Source organism: Sapajus apella, unplaced genomic scaffold, assembly GCF_009761245.1.
Source record: "Sapajus apella isolate SASKATOON/1434 unplaced genomic scaffold, GSC_monkey_1.0 scaffold93, whole genome shotgun sequence".
In the NCBI taxonomy this organism is placed as follows: Eukaryota; Metazoa; Chordata; class Mammalia; order Primates; family Cebidae; genus Sapajus; species Sapajus apella.
The window spans coordinates 7,707,912-7,727,551 of record NW_022437033.1 but is presented as its reverse complement, the minus strand read 5'-3'; the positions used below and the strand labels follow the sequence as shown (position 1 = coordinate 7,727,551).

General features: G+C 40.5%; 1 protein-coding gene across 4 annotated transcripts in view; it reads right to left on the bottom strand.

Moving 5' to 3' along the window:
- Positions 1 to 19,640, bottom strand: part of AFF2 (AF4/FMR2 family member 2) — a 497,371-nt gene that overhangs the window by 16,560 nt on the left and 461,171 nt on the right. For all 4 annotated transcript variants that reach the window (XM_032256130.1, XM_032256129.1, XM_032256131.1 and 1 more), the window contains 6 exons: positions 15,644 to 15,933; positions 15,030 to 15,093; positions 11,200 to 11,336; positions 6,790 to 6,861; positions 6,344 to 6,437; positions 4,063 to 4,115 (listed from right to left, as the gene is read on the bottom strand). In XM_032256130.1, the coding sequence (XP_032112021.1) occupies positions 4,063 to 4,115; positions 6,344 to 6,437; positions 6,790 to 6,861; positions 11,200 to 11,336; positions 15,030 to 15,093; positions 15,644 to 15,933 (710 nt within the window). The remainder of the gene's footprint in view (positions 1 to 4,062; positions 4,116 to 6,343; positions 6,438 to 6,789; positions 6,862 to 11,199; positions 11,337 to 15,029; positions 15,094 to 15,643; positions 15,934 to 19,640) is intronic.

Sequence of the window (19,640 nt, the reverse complement as noted above, 5' to 3'; positions counted from 1 at the left end):
TGAACTTGTCAGGCATGCTCCTTCCTGCTTCAGAGGCAGCTGCCACCCCTCTGCTTGGAGGAAACTCCTACAGTATTGCTATGGCTTGCTCTACCATCATCCTTCTCTAATGTCCTTACCCAAGATTCAGCATGGTACCCTTGCTCCCTCCCCTATCCTCAACAGCCTTTTTGGCCTGCCTTCCTTGTTTCAGTTTTCTCCATGACACTTCCCATCACCTAGTATGTCACATGTTCATTGTTACCTTTCTCCTTCAACAGAATATGACCTCAATGAGGTCAGTTTTTTTTTTTTTAAATCTATTTCACTCTGTGCCATACCACACCATCTAGAACAGTGTCTGGTATATAATATGTTCTCTATAAATACCAGTTGAATAAATTAATGACTTGCTTCCATGCTTTATTTAGTATCTACTACACATAAAGTGCTCTGGAAGGTAGAAGGGGAACAGCATATATAACACAAGTATAGGGGATATGTCTACAAAGGGCCTGGCAGAGTGTCTCACACAAGGTAGGTACTCAATAAATATTTGGTGAATGATAGGATAAATGGCTACTTATGGCAAAAGAGCAAACAGTCTAATACAGGAGCAAAATACATTCTTTTCTGGCAATCTAGGGTTAGTGGCAAAACTGGGGTGCTAACCAAGTATTGTGGGAATTCTAGAAGCAGGATCACCATGCTTTCTAACTTAAAAAGGTCACAGTTGCAACAATAATCATGCTAACAGCAGCTGCAGCAGCCATCATTTGTTGCACATTCTCTGTGTGCCAAGCATAGTTCGGAACTTCACCAATATTCTGTCTAAGCCTCACCACAACTCTGCAGGGCAAGTTCTGCTGCCACTGCTTCTGGCCTCAGAGAAGTTCAGCTCTGTCCTGAGGGCCACAGAGCCTAAACAGCTGAAAAGCTAGGATCTGATAGCAGGTGCATTTTCCTCCAAAGCCCATTCTCTTCCTTCTCTTTCCATTACACCATGTTACCTCAAAGTCCTGCCATCCATGTGACTAAAGATTTCACTTGATATGAGTGTCTACTTCTCTCCTCATCTTTGCATCCACAATGGTTTGTTTTCCTCCTCTCTCCAGGTTCATAGATGTCTCATCTATGTTTATATAGGAACAGCCCTCTGTAAGCTTAAAGAGAAGGTTTTTCTTGATCTGGACTCACTATAACCTCCGCCTCCTGGGTTCAAACAATTCTCCTGCCTCAGCCTCCCGAGCAGCTGGGACTATAGCCGCGTGCCACCATGCCAAGCTAATTTTTGTTTTTTAAGCTAATTTTTGTTTTTTAGTAGAGACGGGGTTTCACCATGTTGGCCAGGATGGTCTCTATCTCTTGACTTCATGATATGCCTGCCTCGGCCTCCCAAAGTGCTGGGATTACAGGCGTGAGTCACCGCGCCCGGCCACTAGCTCTTTTCATACAGACTCCACATCTACCTGCTTACTAAAAAAGCTCATCTGAAAGCCTCAAATGGTCTTCTTCCAAAATTCTATAGCTTTCCTGGTTGCCTTGTTTTCCAGAAAGAGTCTTGCTCTGTCAACAAGTCTGGAGCACAGTGACAGGATCACAGCTCACTGCAGCCTCAACATCCCAAGCTCAAGAGATCCTCCCACCTCAACCTCCCTAGTAGCTAGGACTACAGGCATGTACCACGACAGCCTTCTGTTTTTTTTTATTAACTCTTGATGACATTCGAAATTGTTGCTCAGACTTTTAAAACTCTCAACAATTTGGATTCCAGAACCCTTTATCAGGAGTCAGCAAATCTGGCCCATCTTCTATTTCTGTATGGCCTGTGAGCTAAGAGTAGTTTGCAAAAGATGAACATTTGCAATTGATTTGTTGAGAGGGAAAACTAACTTTGAACCCCAATTAAGCAAAATGTTATAAAAAAGATTTACATTCTTCTTACCAATAGACTTGTACATCAAAATTTATATTATTATATTTTGAATCTAATCAGGAAAAATTTTGTGAAATCTTGTTTTCTCTCATGTTTTTCTAAATAGTAGCCTTGGTTTTGCCTCTTGGTACAAAGCCCAAAATATGTAGTGTCTGGTGCTTTAAAGAAAAAGTTTGCTGGCCCCTGCTGTAAACCCAGATTTTTCTGCTCCTTCTTCCAATTGCTTCTTTGCACTTTCTTTCCCCAGCTTCCTTGGAAGCAGTTCCTGAATGTCTGTTCTCAACTCTCTGCTCATTTCTCCATATAATTTCCTGCAGAGGCTTTAACCACTTCTGGGCAACTGACTTCCCCAATTGCTAGCCAGCCTCCGAGAGTTTGAAGTCAGAGGATGCTGCTAGAAGGTGCTATGAGAGGCCCTCCAGGGGCACACTACCCTCATTCACAGAGAGACCAGGCCATAATCTTGCTTTCAAACAAAAAGCAAGCCCTTCCTGGCTACGCAGGGAGGCCCCAGATCCTTCTCCTAGGCTTCCACAGCACCTTGTTCATATCTGTCACCTCCTTCCACTGGGCTGAGTGCTTCCGGAGTGCAGGGACCACATCAAATTCAGCCTTCTGTCCCCAGCCCCTCATGCTGCAGATACACTCACAGCATTTGCTGAATGAATGGGACATAACCCCTGAGTGACTGTTTTGAGTTGCCTCACTCAAAAGCTCTGTGGCCTACCTAAGGGAATGTGCTTTCTTTATGCAGAAGCTACTAAAAAATCATTTCAGGAGGCTTTTCATGCGACTTCACAGCTTAGGATGTGTTTGAGTTCTTTCGTTTCAGAATTTTTTTTAAAAAGCATTTTTTTTTCCAGTGATCCTTTACTAGCTGCTTACCTGCCCTTGCCCTTGCTTTACTCTGTGCTCAGAGAAAACAGCTTTCTCTGGGTTTTTATTTTCTGAACTTATTTTTTCTCTTAAGAGAGAAGCACTCTTTCCCTTTTGTTCATCAATATAAGAGTAAGACCTAATTCAACTTTTTAAACAGTGCTTCCTTTCAATGCAATAATTGAGTTAATGTGTAGTTTTCAATGGAGCTGTTCCCTTGCACTGAAGGTTTTTATGATCTCAAGGTGGAGTTCATTGTCCCATTGCTTTTGGAGTATGTTTTGTAGATATTTATGAAGTGGCAGTAGAGACTGTTTCATTCTTGAAGAAATTCTTTTGATCAGAGATCAGGAATTTTGAAATGATGAAAAACTGAAAAAGCAGCTTGGAGTTGTAAAATGGCCTATGTGCACAGTCATCTACTTTCCCTTACCATTACTAGGGGGTGTTGGCTTGGGCTGGTGAGGGGGGATTGAGAAACAGAGGAGAAACGATGCTCAGGAAAGTTATCTAACTTCATGGCTGAGACAGAGCTGGGATTCAAACTCGCTCTCCATAAGAGACATCTCTTCAGTGGGCTTTGGAGGGCACTGGGTCCAAACCCTTAATTTTAGTGATAAAGCACAAGCCCAGATAGAGGCAAGGACCCTCTTAGCTTACCCTGTAAGCCAAGGGCAACTTCAGCAACAGGTCGATGATTTTGGTGACCCTACCCCACTGCTGTGAAGACTGAGCTGTCCCAAGCAGATATAACTCTAAATAAGGCCTAGGCACAGGTGAGTTCCCTGAGTCTCCAATCAGCATTATAGTAGATGCTTTTCTATCTTAGGTCAGGGCATTTTAGTATTAATATAAAAATTATCATGAAGCCTTGGATAATTGCCTGACCAAGTGCCTTCACATTTTCAGCACTATTATGCCTTTGGTTTTATTAAACAGCACTTACCATATATGAATGAATATTTCATTGGTCTTTCATTATTGAATGAATCACTGACAAATCACTGCAGTGGAGTTAACTTTTTCCTGTCTCCTAAAATGGCATGGCGCTTGCCATCTTATTAGCAAACATTTTTATGACTATAATTTGGCTTAAAGATCAAATAGTGAAATAACTCTGAACCACATCTTTTTAATGGCTAGAATTTTGTATGCACAAAAATGACTGTAGTTTTAGAATTGACCTTCACTCCTGAGTTGTCAATGCAAAATATTTGGGGTCTATTGAATCACTCATTGTCATGTAAAATCAATTTTCATAAAATACTTACTTTCCATTGCCTACCCATGGAGATGGTATCTGTGCGACTTTTGAAGCATTTTGCTAAAAGAGAGAGAGAAAGGGAAATAAGGACATCTATTTTGTGTTTTATTAATTCAGAAACAGATGGAAGTGTGATTTAGAGTACATTAATATTGATTGCAGCATTTCGGGATGCAGAGCGGGGATGTATGTGCACGTCAGCACACCACGACGCATACTCGATGAAAATAGCTGGTTAGGATAATTAGTGGGCTCCAATCAGGACCATGAAAGTCACTTGATGAAAGATCTTATATACTAAAAGGCCCAGTGAAATCAGACTCAGTTCTCCAAGAAGTGGTTTAATTATCATCATCTGAAATTTATTCTGCAAAACAAGCTCTTCGGAGTAGAAGTAAGCTTTTCACCTTTAGCTCCAGTTGCAAACTTTTTCCCTGGGATGCAGAGTGAGCTGTAATTTCTAATAATCCAAGAATGTGTCAGAGCCAAGCAGCATTTTCATTTGTTTGTTTGTTTTCAGGAATCACCTTGATTTGCTATATTTATTTAACAAAGTGACTGGTCTGCGTTGCAATCAAATGCTAAGCATGCTTTTGTTCCTCCGATGGAACTGGGCTGGTTTAAAGGATGGGTCTCCTTTTATTCTCATGGCCACGCACTTGTGGATCAGAGGGGAAACCTGACATTCAGCATTACCATTAGAGGACAGGCATCAGGCTCATTGTAATGGCCTCCCCAAGTTGAAGGTTAAGCAGCATAGATGGCCACAACTCATGTGGCACTGTGCCTGACTCAGACCTGCTCTCAGCAGTTACAGCCCCAATGATGCTCATCTTCTGCCTCTTTGCTGCCAGCCCAGCCCCCTTTGTAAAAGGAGTGTCAGGGAAAGAGTCAGCATTTTCAGGAGTACAATGAAAATGGAATATTTCTCTGGAGTGTTGCAGACCCACACCTAAGATGCATTCTGCAGATTCCAGTTTTTAACCTCAACAAAGCTCAAAACACTCCTAGATAAATGAATTATTTAATTTTTGTTTGGAGTTTTGCAATACCCTACAAACTATATAGGACAGGCCAAAGAGGGCAAACATTACAGCAGTGTCTCTCAAAGTGTGATCAGAAGAACAGCAGCAGCCGCGTCACCTGGAAACTTATTAGCAATATGAATTCTTGGGCCCTGCCTCAGACCTACAGAATGAGATACCCGGGGCCTGGTGCACAGGACTCTTGTTTCACAAGGCTTCTGGGGGATTCTGATGCCCACTGAAGTTCAAGAAAGAACTTTCTAAAGCAGAGGTTGAGAGCGTAGACATATGGAGGGAAGAGGGCCTGTTGTAGATGACCCCCTTTTACCCACATGAATACTAGCTGTATGGGATTATGGCCACACCACATAATAGCTGGGGAACTTGCTCTTTTTCCCAACCATGCCACAGGGTCTTCATAAAGCTATGCACTTAAACTCACTGCATGTTTCATGTAAGGCCATAATTTCGCTCATTTCAAACAACTACTCTGGTGTGATTTAGCCATGAAGTCTCATGTACTTGGCAAAAAAAGAAAAAAAAAAATGTCCTTTTCTTTTTAGACCTGCGCAAGAGAAGAACATTGAGTCTCACTAACTTTAAATCATGACTAGTGTTAGAGGGTACAGTGACCAGGCTTAGTATGAGGCTGCTGCTTGAAATTTTTACCTGGACTCATTCTCAAATTTTAGCATTGCATTTTGTGGTTGCCTATCTTTTTTGTGCTTGCAAGTTAAAAGCCCCAGCTCCCTACAATATGGCCCTGTTTGTTTTGGTAATCAAAGCAATCAGTTCTTTAAATTACAACTACTGCACTCCAAGACTCCCCACGGCCAAAGGCCTTCTAGGGGTGTGGGTGTCCACACAGAGCCAGGGTGGCCACAGTGACTTCTCTCACTTCTGAGAGATTCCTAGGCTGACCTATCATTTAACAAAAGACTGGACATACCTACAGCCACAAGCTGTGCCCACATCACGGAGCAGCACAAAAGGTGACATACTCCTCAATGCAACCAGAAGGCTGCCAAGGGTCATTTGCTAAGTCTGGAAAATAAGGGATTGCACTATCATGCCTTCTCTCCCTGGAATCAAATCAGACATAAACTCCTTGCTGAACCCTTAAGGAGGGGTAAGAGGGCCATGGCCAGTAGGGAGGAGAGAGGTTAAGCCTTTGGCAGGATTTGACATTTGATAACATGCATGTCATGTCTTATTAGTGATTTTATCATCTTGTACCTATAAATTATATAAAATAAAGATTACCTTAAAATATTCCATCAGTGATCTGGAGTACTTCATAGCATGGTCCTTCTTCAGCTTAAACATCCTCAAATAGAGGAGTGATAAACATCGGTAGCTGTGGTGATAAGGAAAGTCTTCTGTTAATGCCAGCGCTTAATGAAATTTATAAACTGTTAAGAAGAATGCTGATTCACAATTTACAGTTACTCTCCTATGGTTAGATTGAGAAACATAAGTAAATAAATTCTAAAAAGAGAAGGGGCAAGCATGAAAATCCCATTTTGATAAGGGTATAAATTAGGAGAGTAAATGTTTAGTCAGCGACTGAAGAAATCTATTAGTTATCCTTTAATACTTTAATGGAAAACAAGAGTAATGATCTGGGGTAAGCAGCTTAAGTTGATTTAGAGTTTTCAAATCCTTCTATGACATTTCAGCACTTTCCTTGTGGCCTCCACAGGACTCACCATAGTACTGCTAGCTTTTTGTCCCCATCTGAAGCCAAGGGACTTGAAAAGTTCTTCAGCCTCATCGCATACCTTTGAAGAGAAGGAAAAGCTGAAGTGGAATCTGTATTATGCCTCAGAAATGTCCAAAGTCATTGGTATTCTGATTGCCTGAATGAGTTATTCTCACATTTGCTCTGGGCAACAAGACTGACTGGTGCATGCGGGCGAAAGCATGCTTTCCCGAAATATACACAAAATGGGGATCAAAGCGTCATAAGAGGACTCATGTGAAATACAGAGTTGATCTCTGGAGAAGGCAGTGTAATCATGAGCCTTAGGGCAATGCTGTGCAATTACTGTGAGCTTGTGTGTGTGTGTGTGTGCATGTGTGTATCTAAATGCTGATAAAATACTGTTTCTAGGAAAACTATAGCTAAACAACATTATTGGTTTTCAATGAGAGGTGGACAAGAATGTCAGTTTCAGTTCAGTTTATGACAGATTAGGTAAATAATATACAACTATGTCTGACATGAGCACAGCAAGACCTCAATCATACAGTTAAAAGGTCTTTTCTAATGGCTCAGGTTTTGAATATATTTCTATTGAAAGTGGTTTAGTTTTTTTAGAAGGAAGGTTGATTTCACAGCATTTTAAGGTCTAAGCACCCTTAATTTATGATGCCTGTATATTTTGTCTTTCTATTCTCCTTAATTGTTACTGTTCTGCACTGGGGTGATAAAAGGTTGAGTAGTTCCCACTTTTTTTTTTTTTCTTCTAGCCAAGTACATTCCATTCACGGCATTTAGACTCTTGAAAATCAATTCATTGCATAAAATCATTGTCTGAGCTTTAATGCAGTTTCACAGGTACTTGTTGTAGAATAAGTAATAGAGTTCAGTGTGCCAGAAGGAAGTTGAAAGTTCTCATTTATAAGAAGGCAATGGAAAGCCTGCAGAGCCCCTGAGCTGGCATGCTTGATTCCTCGGTTACAGCAGCCTTCCCCAGCAGAACACTAGGGAGCCTAGGCTCACCCTCTGAGACTCGCCCTCCTCAGCATTGTAGCCACCTTGCTTTCCTGGTTATTGCTCCAGTTCTGTTGAGTGAACATTTTCCAGGAAAGGCACCTGTACATTTAATGTGGGTCCTTTCTTTTGTTGCAATATTAAGCAAAGGGATTTTTATTATGTAATAAATCTAACTTTCTTTGACAGTTGGATCACTGAAATGTCAAGTAATTGTGATGCCCCACTTGTTTTCACAAATACATTTCTATTGCAGATTCCCAGAGTTCAGAGCAACTATAATTATTTGAATGAAGAAAATGGGGTTCTCTCTCTGTAGCCAGCATACTGTTGGGGAGAGAGTAATAAAAATCTCTTCAACATAATATTGCACTACTAAAAACTATGTTTATATTACAGTCACCCTCTAATTGCAACCACATTTGAAGTGACTTGATAGTGGAGTTTCGATTGCTTAAATGGACCAGAAGACCTAGTTGCTTTAACTCATTTTAGTCCCAACTGAAATTCCTCTCATTAAAAAAATATTATACACACATGTAATTTACAGAAAGTATAAAAAATTTAAAAATTGAGAAGACATAAATGAGTACATGCAAAAAATGGTGAAGCTGGAAACAAAACAAAATAAAACTGATGAAATCTGAATGATGTCTGTGGAGTATATCAATGTCAATGTTCAGGCTGTGATACTGTACTATAGTAAAGCAAGATGTTCCCATTGGGGGAGACTGGGTGAAGGGCACACAGAAACTCTCTGTATTAGTTCTTACAACTGCATGTGCATCTACAATTACCTCAAAATAAAGTCTAAGAACGGTAACTTTAAAGTGAATGCCCATAAATTCTCCATTGACTTTCAGGTTTCAATGAAATAAACTTCTATGAGAGTAAAATATCATATAATAAAACATAAATCATGCTTTTTCCCTAAATAAATTTTTTGTGAATAATTAAGGAAAAATACTTAATGATTCACATTGCACTTTTGCCATAAAATAAAATTTGTATTTTACTTTTATATTTTTAAGACAGCATGTGTTTTCTTAAAAGAAAATAAGAAAGAATATGTAGAAACGGAAAACACTCATAATCTCACTCACCTATTACAGGTGGGATCTCATTTCCCTTCCAGTTTGATTTGGATGCATATACAAACTTTTCATGATCATAATTGTAATGCGCAGATTATTCTCCAGCTTGATTTTATTTTAACATCATATTATAAATACATTTTTTGCGGCTGCATAGTCTCTGTCATTGTTGTATTTCAATGGTTGCAAAGTATTCTGTTGAGTGTCCTAGTATGTAATTACTTTTCTTTTATTATTTGGTGTGCTTCCAATTGTGTGCTATTATATATAATGTCAAATTGAACATCATACTGATTACTTGTTCTAGTCTTTACAGTTGTTTTCATCAGGAGAGAAAACTCAGAGTTTTACAAGTTAAGGTACTGGATCAAAAGATATGAATACTCATTTGTATGGCTTTTCCTACACAATGCCAAATTGCCCTCAATTTACAATAATCAATTTCTATTCCCGTCAGCTGCATAGGAGAGGTGTAGTTCACTGTCAGGCATTTTTTTGCTGTAGTTCTTTTTTTTTTTTTTTTTTTTTTTTGAGACGGACTTTTGCTCTTGTTACCCAGGCTGGAGTGCAGTGGTACGATCTCAGCTCACTGCAACCTCTGCCTCCTGTGTTCAAGCAATTCTCCTGCCTCAGCCTCCCGAGTAGCTGGGACTACAGGCGTGTGCCACCATGCCCAGCTAATTTTTGTATTTTTAGTAGAGATTGGGTTTCACCATGTTAACCAAGATGGTCTCGATCTCTTGACCTTGTGATCCACCCGCCTTGGCCTCCCAAAGTGCTGGGATTATAGGCGTGAGCCACCGTGCCCGGCCTTTGCTGTAGTTCTTAATGCTAGGTATTAACATTGTTACATTTTCTTGTTAATTTAAAAAGTGCCTTGTTTTAATTTGCATTTTTGAATGAATGCAGACCATGAATTATCCCAGTGTTTGTTCACTAATGTTTCCCCTCAATTCTGAATCCTTACAATTTTTGCCAGTATGTTCATCTTGTGTATCTTTGAAAATCACAGGTAGTTTTGACTAGACACTAAGCAATCAATTTCTTCTTGAAAGCTACAGAGTGGTAGTGGTGCCTTCCACAGTATATAACGTAAGTCAAGGAGAAATGCTTGACACTTTTTTTGGTGCCCACATTTCAGAGCAGTGCAAAGAGAAAGCTGGCTGATTGACTCAGCAGGCAAGGCTAACGCTGCACCTATAATCACCCTACTTTTGTGGTTCTAAGTAAACTTCTGATTCTATGTGAGGAGAGTTGCTTTTTTTTTTTTTTTTTTTTTTTTTAATAGTTCTCTTCTTTTTATCTTTTGGAATGTGTCACTGGGAAAATACACACACTAAATCTGTCCAACGTTTTTCTGAAGATTTAGGTACAAATATCCTCAGATTTGTAACAGTTAATGCAAATACAAGCAAGACAGTATAAACCAGTCCTGGCATTATTGATTAATCAAGCCAGATGGGACTGGACATAAGGACATTTTAGGTAAAAAACTGCTTACTTAATCAATCAAAAGTGATTATTTAGTTCATCTAGTGAACAATGGTGCCTATCTACCATTCAAGGGTGGATTAAATTATTGTACAAATATCTGCAAATTACTGGATAACATCAGAATGGATTATTTCTTCTTCTACCTCTTATTCCTCTTCTTCTATGAATTTTTTGATAACCCAGAAATTCTACACCACCAAGATCAACAGCCAGAAAATTTCATTTAAAATGTAAATGCAACCAATAATGTGTGCAGTTAATTTCCCCTCTCCCATTCTCATTGTCTCATCTGTACCACCAGCCCCTACTACCACCTCATCTATTTTCCTAATTCCAGATGCATGGAAAGTCTACTCCACACCTGCAGCCTTAAACACCAACTTTGAGTTGGAACAGCGCCCCCTCCGTTTTTAATAACCAAGATAAAAATTCTTAGACAACATGGTTTGTAATAGAAATCCTGAGAGCACCATTTTTTTGAATTATAAAACTGCACCTTTGAAAAGACAAGTTGATACTAAATGGTAAAATGATTATACTTACTTCTACCCACTACATTTCCATTTTAATGTTACGAATACCGCAAATTATAACACTCACATTATAAATTCTGAAGGGGATAATTTATAAAATCAGTGTCTATCAATTATAAATTTTTCATGATATTAATAAAATGGCAAGAACTAATTATGATGACTTCTAAGAAGATGCCTTGGACAAATTATTAATAAGAAAAAATGATATATATTCTAAAACACAGTTTCTAATTCTAGCTGAAATCAGTGTAGGAAGATGATTGCAGAAAGGCCATTCACCTGAGGAGCTCCACAGTCTCAGAGTACATGGTGTATGGCGACTTTGCTTCCAGAGGGTCGCGTTCCATGGCATTGCCACATTCAGTGAAGGAGAGGGCGGCGTCAGCGTAATTCACAGCTTTGCCAAATTTCTCGAACTGAAACAGGAAGATGACTTGTCAAGATGATACTCTGTTTTCTCCTTCATATAAAAGAGTGGTTTGCAACTGGGGGGTAGTTTTGCCCCCTTCCCACAGGGAACATTTGGAATGTCTGGAGACACTTTTAGTTGTCACCCCTGGGGAGAAGGGACATCTGGTGAACAGGGGCCAGAAATGCTTCTAAACTTCCTGCTATGCCCAAAACAGCTCCCACAATGGAGAATGAGCTGGCCCAAAATGTCAGCAGTGCCCAGGCTAAGAAACCCAGATCTAGAAGACAACATATGAATTGGTATTAACAATGAAGTTACTGGCTAATTGTTCTATCGTCATGACACCAAGGCTAGTTGAGAGGAGAAAAACGCAGGCAGGGTATCATATGTGGTTTGTGGCACTGTTGTTGCTGTTATCATTATTTTTTTGGTGGACCTGAATAAAAATCATTGCCTCAAGTAGTTTCTATCCACTAAATTTACTAACTGTCTGGTCATTGTAGTGTCCTATAGACAGTAGTTGCAACTAAGGGCTGCTTTTTATAAGCTTCATGGACAATGAACACATACATTTTTGCTTTAGAACTCTTCGTGAGCACATCAACCTCACCCTCAGGAGAGGATTAACAAATTGATGATATTGTCATGAAAAGCGGGAAGCTGTAGTATGACTGTTGACAATAATCACATCACTTTTATTGTAAATGATGGTTTGAAATAATGTGTCAAAAAGCCAAAGAATATAGTACCACTAAATGTTTTAGTTTAGCAAAATTTTATTGCCAAGATTTTAGCCCTGATAATGGTCACAATTAAACTGACTTAGACATACTGATTTCTTTTTTATGTGTAATGAATATTATATATGACACTTTTATAGTGAGTATTTTATAACAGGATTTAACATTTTCAATTTTTGATAGCAGGATGTAAGAATTCCACTAATATGGCATTTTATGTAAAAGAACGAATATAATGCAGATTTAGCTATTTTAATTTTCTCGTATACCTTTTATCAAAATATTTTCTATGCAACTGTGAAAGTTTCAATTCTCTAAATGGCAGAGTGGATGTCTCTAGCAAAGGATTAAGTACAACTATAAAATGATTAGTTATAGGTCCTGCAGAATATTCTAAATGACTTTTTACAATAAATGTTCTTTAGCTTTAACGAACTGCAGGAATTCTGTCGGTTTCTTTCTGTAAGCTACTGTGGAGAAATACCAGTTTCAATCAAATTCAAACTGACTTCATGAAGCCCTGTGTACATATATGCAAACTAGGTCCTTTCTCTTTTGCCTTGCAAGGTAATTTCCTTAGGTCATCTGGCTCCACTGGCTTTCGCATTTGGAAATTAATCTTAGATCCTGATTTCTGAAAGTGGCTTTTCATTCATAAGCCTACAGCTGGAAAGATCTGGAAAGATCACCTAGCCTAAACCCCTTTTTCCCTAGGAGTAGCTGATATCCAGACAAAAAATTACATGGCCATAGTGACAATTAATAGCCAAGTTATGCCCCACCCCTGGGCTTATTTCCCTATCCATAAAATGAGTGGCTTAAACTACAAGGGTGCTTCCCAGGCCAATATAGGCATAAGCCTAGCAAAAATATCATTCCTCTAAGTGTTTCTCAACCTTTTTTTCAATACCACCCGCCCCAACTAAGGAAATTTTAAGATACAGTCAGCCCTCTGTATCTGGGGTTCTGCATCCATGGATTTAACCAACCTTAAATCAAAAATATTCAGAAAAAAATGAATGGCTGCATCTGCACTGACCACATACAGACTTTTTCTTGTCATTATTCCCTAAACAATACAGTATAACAACTCTTAACATAGCATTACATTCTACTAGATACTATAAGTAACCTAAAGATGATTTAATGCATATTAGAGGATGTGAACAGGTTATATGCAAATGGCCATTTTTTATCAGAGACTTGAGCATCTGAGGAGTTTGGTATTTGAGGGGGTCCTGGAACCAATCCTCTATGGATACAGAGGGATCACTGTAATTTTTCATGTACCTCCAATGAAATTTTAATACAAAAATTATACTTATCCTCTCTTTATGCCCTGTGGCCCTTTGGAGGGTAACACCCCATTGCAATAACTAAGACCTTTTCATCCCCTCTCTGAAACCAATTTTTGCCCCCATATGGGCAGTATCTCCTGAACTGAGAGTGCATCCTCTAAATGGATTAGGCCAAATGTGATCTCTTGGAAGACATACATATAAACACAACCTTGGAATGTAGAGTGATGTTAGTTAATAATCGTATGTCTATATGTTTATGGCACTGAGCATTCTCAGTTCTTCAAGCATTTCATCTACGTGGTCTCATACGTACATCCCAGTCTTCATCAGCTCATGTAACAGCTTGTCAAAGGAACATGTGCATACTCTCTAACCCCAGTTTTGACAGAGGGAAAACCCTAGGAGCACTGGAGTGCTCTGTAGTGCCACAGAGTTGAAGGCATTTAGAGAACACCTTCGGTCTTTGAGGCAGCAGTGTTGGCATCCAATACCTTTCAAATCTCTCATCGCCCATATAATGGTCACAGGCACAGTTGTCCTGGCATCTCCAATGGAGCTAGCACCCAGCCTTCCTTGTCACTTTTGTTTGCAGGAGCAGGGGAAAATTGTTTCTAAGGAACAATTTACACCACAGAAAGGTTAGCTGCAGACGCTAAGCAATTTGTACCCCGGGGGGAAATGACAGAAAGCAGAGAAAAGACAGATGTAAGAACCATGGACAGTTGATGTTGGCCACACAGTAGTCATGGTATTTCATCACAGTATTCCCAATATTAAACACTACTGGGACAACTAAGTCCTAGCTGGACACAATGCAATGTTTGAGGATGCTATTTTTTTCAACCCAATGGGGTTTAGTCAAAGTGAGAAGCCTGGATTAGGCACTCCCTAGGACAGTGGTTCTCAAATAGCTGCACTTGGGAATCTCCTGGGGAGCTTTAATACTCATTCCTGGGTCCCAGTCCCAGAAATTCTGATTTCATTGGTCTGGGGTATGGGCTAGGCATCAGAGTTATTCTAAAGCTTCCCAATGTGATGTGTGGTTGAGACCCACTATTAGGAGCCTCAATCAAATCAAACAACTCAAAATATTGAGCATATTATTGATCGAGGTGGCCCAAACCCTTGGAGACAGCTGGGCAAAGTATCTTGAGAAATCCAGATGACAGCATTTCTTTTCTCTGCTTGGGGTCCCAGCTTAACTGTGGGGCTCACTCCGAAAACATGTCATCAATGCAGCAAGGAGCTGACTTTTTCCTCAGGCCTAGTTTTCCCAAAGCCAATTTTTGAGGACATATAGACTTTCCCATTCCCACGTGAGTTCTGGTTTACTGGACCCAAAGAGAGCATCCTTTCCAGGGAAGTTTTAGAAGTCATTTCAAATTCACTTGAAAGATATGACATTAGCCTCTGAAGTTGGGGTAAGGGGAAGAACAGTGGGAAAACAAATGACAAGCTAACACAGCCCTGAGAACTTTGGGAATTACAGAGCTAAGTAATTCACCAGTTCCAACCTCCCTATGCCAGGGCACCAATGTGTTGCCAGGCAGGTTTGGGCTGTGCTACCGAAAACCTGTTTGGAAAACTGCTTTCTTTGTTTTCTTTTGAAACATAAATCCTTAGTGGAAACAAAGCGATGAGAAAAAGGAAACCTACCAGTGCATCAGCTTTGTGCTTCAGCTTCTTAGCCTCTTGCATGTAATAATCAGCATTGTGAACCCTAAATAAACAAAACGAGGTCTTTCAGAAACCAGTGCTTCATCTTTTCATTAAAAGACTGAATCATCAAACCTTTTCTGCTATAAATTTATTCCCATATAATGCCTTGAAAAAGGCAGACTAATGCTGCCATTCATATCATAGCCAAACTTGAATTAATACTATAAATGAAATCTGAAGTACATAATGGCCCATTAGGATAAATAACCACATCCTCCAACCCCAACCATTACAGTTGTCCAAATAGATCAAACAAAACCTGGCTATAAATCGTGTGTTGGTTATATGTGAGGACATGGATAGGAAAGGATAAAACAATCTGCATTTGCACCTGCTTTGGAACAGTAACAATGCTGCATGATTAAAATGGGCCCAAAACATTTCTTGGTGGGGACAGTGTATGCAGCAGGGAGAGGGGTATACTTTTAAGGGTATAGGAGCTGATGCTGAGGTCTTATTTAGGGAGACATATACATAGCACTAGAAAAGCCATGCCGCCCCCACCCCCATTCACTACTCCAAACTGTCCACGATAATCAGGAACAACGTACGAGTCATCAAACGTGAGCTTGGGTCTCCGGACATTAGTGCTGCTGCTGGAAAGAAGGGGCAGAGCTGCCCAGGACGTCATCTCCAGGTGACTGCTATCCATGAGGCCAGTAGTGATGGTAGAGGTGACGGTGGAAATGGTAGTGGTAGTAGTTGTGGTGGTGGCCGTGGCGGTGGCAGTAGCTGTGACAGTGGTGGTGACAATGGCAGTAGTAGTGACAGTGGCAGTGGCAATAGCAGTGTTGGTGACAGTGACGGTGGCAGAGGCTGCCTTTTTTGGAGTTTCTCCTTCCTGGGAAAAAGGAGGACAAATAGTTTCCATTAGTTCCAGCTTTTCAAAACATCTTTTCATAAATGTTTTGAATGTCAAGCACGTTAAGAAAAAAGGCAAAAAAAAAAAAAAAGGAAAAGAAAATAATTCACACAGCTTGAGGATAAATAGGTGACCCTGGATATTTTATGAACACCATGAATCAACAGCTTTTGTTCTATGATGATACCAAACACCAACCTAATCAGATGCTGCGATTACACAGTTCCACCATTAAGACCGCAATGGCAAAGGGCTAAATCCAACGGTAAATGTGAGGGGGAAGGGAAGGAAGAATATAGAGGAGAGAGGAGGAGGGAGGGAGAAAGGAAGAGATGCATGGACAAAGGGAGGGAGAGAGACATAGCGATATTAAATAAAGCCCTTGACCCTGATGTGGGTATTTGTGATAAGGGAACAAGCCCAGAAGCTTTCTTCAGGGTAAGTAGCATCCTCAGGTCACTCTGCAAAATACCAGATACAGTCCAGAAAATACCAGGAAACTGTACTCTAGTTATCCCTGCCCTGACTGAACTGAGGTTGAAGCAGCCCTTTTTTTCATGTGAGGCGCTTGATTGGTTTCTGGCTAAGTGAATGGCATGTGAGTGTGTCTCCATTTTGTTTTGAAATCTTGGGATGGTGAAGCCTCATTTCTGCCAGGTCCAAAGTCAAATGAGTAAGCTTTGAACTGTTATTGGTATGGAGAGGATGGAGAAAGGAGGTGGTAAGATTATGTGACAGTGTGTTATCACGAGATCACCTGCTGTGTTCAAGTGGCCAACCGTGCCCGCCCACCCCTGGCAACTGTGGGACTCTCCTGACTGTTCTCTCTCTGACCATGCTTCCCAGGGTGTCTCCTCTACCTTCTGCTCTTCTGAATTGGTATCTCCCTAAGGTTGGTATTCCCCAAGTTCACTTCTCAGTTCTCTTCATTCTTGATATGATCTGTGAATCTTGTATGTTGTTGGCACAGATTCAACAATAAGTAGGTAACACCCAAATGGAAACCTCAATTTTACCCAATCTCCAAAGCTCCAGCCTACAGTGACCATCTTAGGACAATTCCACCAACGTGGCCATTAGCACCTCAAATTTTTCACAAACCAAATCAATAATCAAACCAATTCCCTCTTCCTGTTGATGGCAGGATGGTATTCCCTAGTTATCAAAGCAGAATTTCTCCATATTGATAAAAAATTCCAAACTGGGCCAGGTGCGGTGGCTCACGCCTGTAATCCCAGCATTATGGGAGGCCGAGGCGGGCGGATCACGAGGTCAAGAGATCGAGACCATCCTGGCCAACATGGTGAAAACCCATCTCTACTAAAAATACAAAAATTAGCTGGGCGTGGTGGTGCACGCCTGTAGTCCCAGCTACTCGGGAGACTGAGGCAGGAGAATTGCTTGAACCCGGGAGGCGGAGGTTGCAGTGAGCTGACATTGCGCCACTGCACTCCAGCCTGGTGCCTGGCGACAGAGCGAGACTTTGTCTCAAAAAAAAAAAAAAAAAAAAAAAAATTAAAAATTCCAAACTGAGTTTTGCACAGTTACCCAGGTAATTGCAGTAGTATCTGGGCAAGGGGCACTGAAACCTGCAAAATAGGGACTCCCCACCTTTCCTTCCGTCTGAGCTGCTCTGCTTTAATCAGCTTTATATATTGAAGTTGTATAAATTACTTCATTTTGAAAAATGATAATCCTCCTAAAACTCTTTTTGAAAACTACTGCTCTATTTAATTTGTCATTTTTCTTCCTCAACATTACCAGTTAATTACAGTTAATTACTCCTTTTAAATGTATTTCCCCAACATCTCTCGAATTTGTCCCTTTCTTCCTCAAAGCCTCAAAATGCAGGCCCTCATGGCTTCTCACGGAGACTACCGGAGTCCCCTGGCTGGACTCTTAACCCTTGAGCATGCTTCTCCCTCCGGCCTCAATCTGCTGTCTGGTAGCTTGAGCTTTCTGAACAAAGTTACTAGCATCTGTCTGTCCCGCACTCAAATGCAAACTCAAGGCTGAGGCTCCCTTGCTGGCATTCAAAGACCTACCTGATTTGGCTGCAGCTTTCTGCCCAATTGCAACTGTTCCCTTCCATAAACCTTAGTTTCAACTGAATTGAACATGCCCCTGCTTTTTTCACTTTCCTGATTTGGTACATGTGAAGTTTTAGATTTCAAAAAGCCTTCCATTCCTTTATTTCGCTTTTTTCCACTACCTTGTGATAATTTTTTCCCCTTATTATTTTTATCACATTTTAAAATTTTTAAAATTGTGGTGAAGTACACATATAATAAAATTTATCACTTTTTTTTTTTTTTTTTTTTGAGACAGAGTGTCGCTCTGTCACCAGGCGCCAAGCTGGAGTGCAATGGCGTGATCTCGGCTCACTGCAACCTCCGCCTCCTGGATTGAAGCAATTCTCCTGCCTCAGCCTCCAGAGTTGCTTGGACTACAGATGTGCACCACCACGCCCAGCTAAGTTTTGTATTTTTTAGTAGAGACGGGGTTTCACCATGTTGGCCAGGATGGTCTCGATCTCTTGACCTCATGATCCGCCTGCCTCGGCCCCCCAGAGTGCTGGGATTACAGGCGTGAGTCACTGCGCACAGCCAAATTTATCATTTTGACCATTCTTAAGTGTGCAGTTCGGTCATGTTAAGTATATTCACACTCTTGTGCAACCAATCTCCAGAACTTTTTTCATCTTGCAAAACTGGAACTCTGTACCCATTAAACAATATCTCCCAATTTACCCTCTGCCTTATCCCCTTGCAACCCCCATTCTACTTTCTGTCTCTATGAATTTAACTACTCTAGGGACCTCATATGAATTTAACTACTCTAGGGACCTCATATCAATGGGATCATATGGTCTTGGCCTTTAATGTCTGGCTTATTTCACTTAGCATAATGTCTTCAAGGTTGATCCATGTTGTAGCATATGACAGGATTTCCTTCCTTTTTAAGGCTGGATAATATTACATTGTATCAATAGACCACATTTTCTTTGTCCACTTCCCTTCATTTTTAAGCCCTACTCATCTATTAAGGCTTAACTCAAGAAATGCCACCTCCACCAGGAGAACTACCTTATACCTACAGCCAGAAGTGCAGACGTGCTTTAACTCTCCTTGGACCATTCAGAGACCTGTCTCTATCCCTGCCCTAAGACACCAATCACCAGCTATTTTATATTCTAGCCCTTTGAGCACATATCTCATTGCTCACTTTAGACTGAGAGCTATTTAAGCACTGGAGCCATCTCTGATTTATGATACTGTCCCTCCATCCCACAGCCCAGTACCCTCAGTGTTTGCTGAGTGCATGTATGCACACATACATGGACACTTGCCATAGTCAACATGGTCACTTTAAAGATAAAAGCCAAATGTGAAATGTATTTGTTATATTTATGTGGATCTTTTACACTTGATCCTGGACCTTCTGAATACCAAATAAGTCTTACCACCTAGATCTTACTGAGACAAATGTGCTGAGAAGCTAGGCATCTGCAAATTATTATGATGGATCTGAAGAAAATGAAGAGTTTTTTTTAACCCAAACATTTTAAACGAAACAGAGCCATAAGAAAGTTGTAAGCCAGCTCCATGTCTCCACTGCCACAGCCAGCTTGACCTAGACCAAACAATAAGATCAGCCCAAGACAGTGTCATTTGTCTGTATGGCCA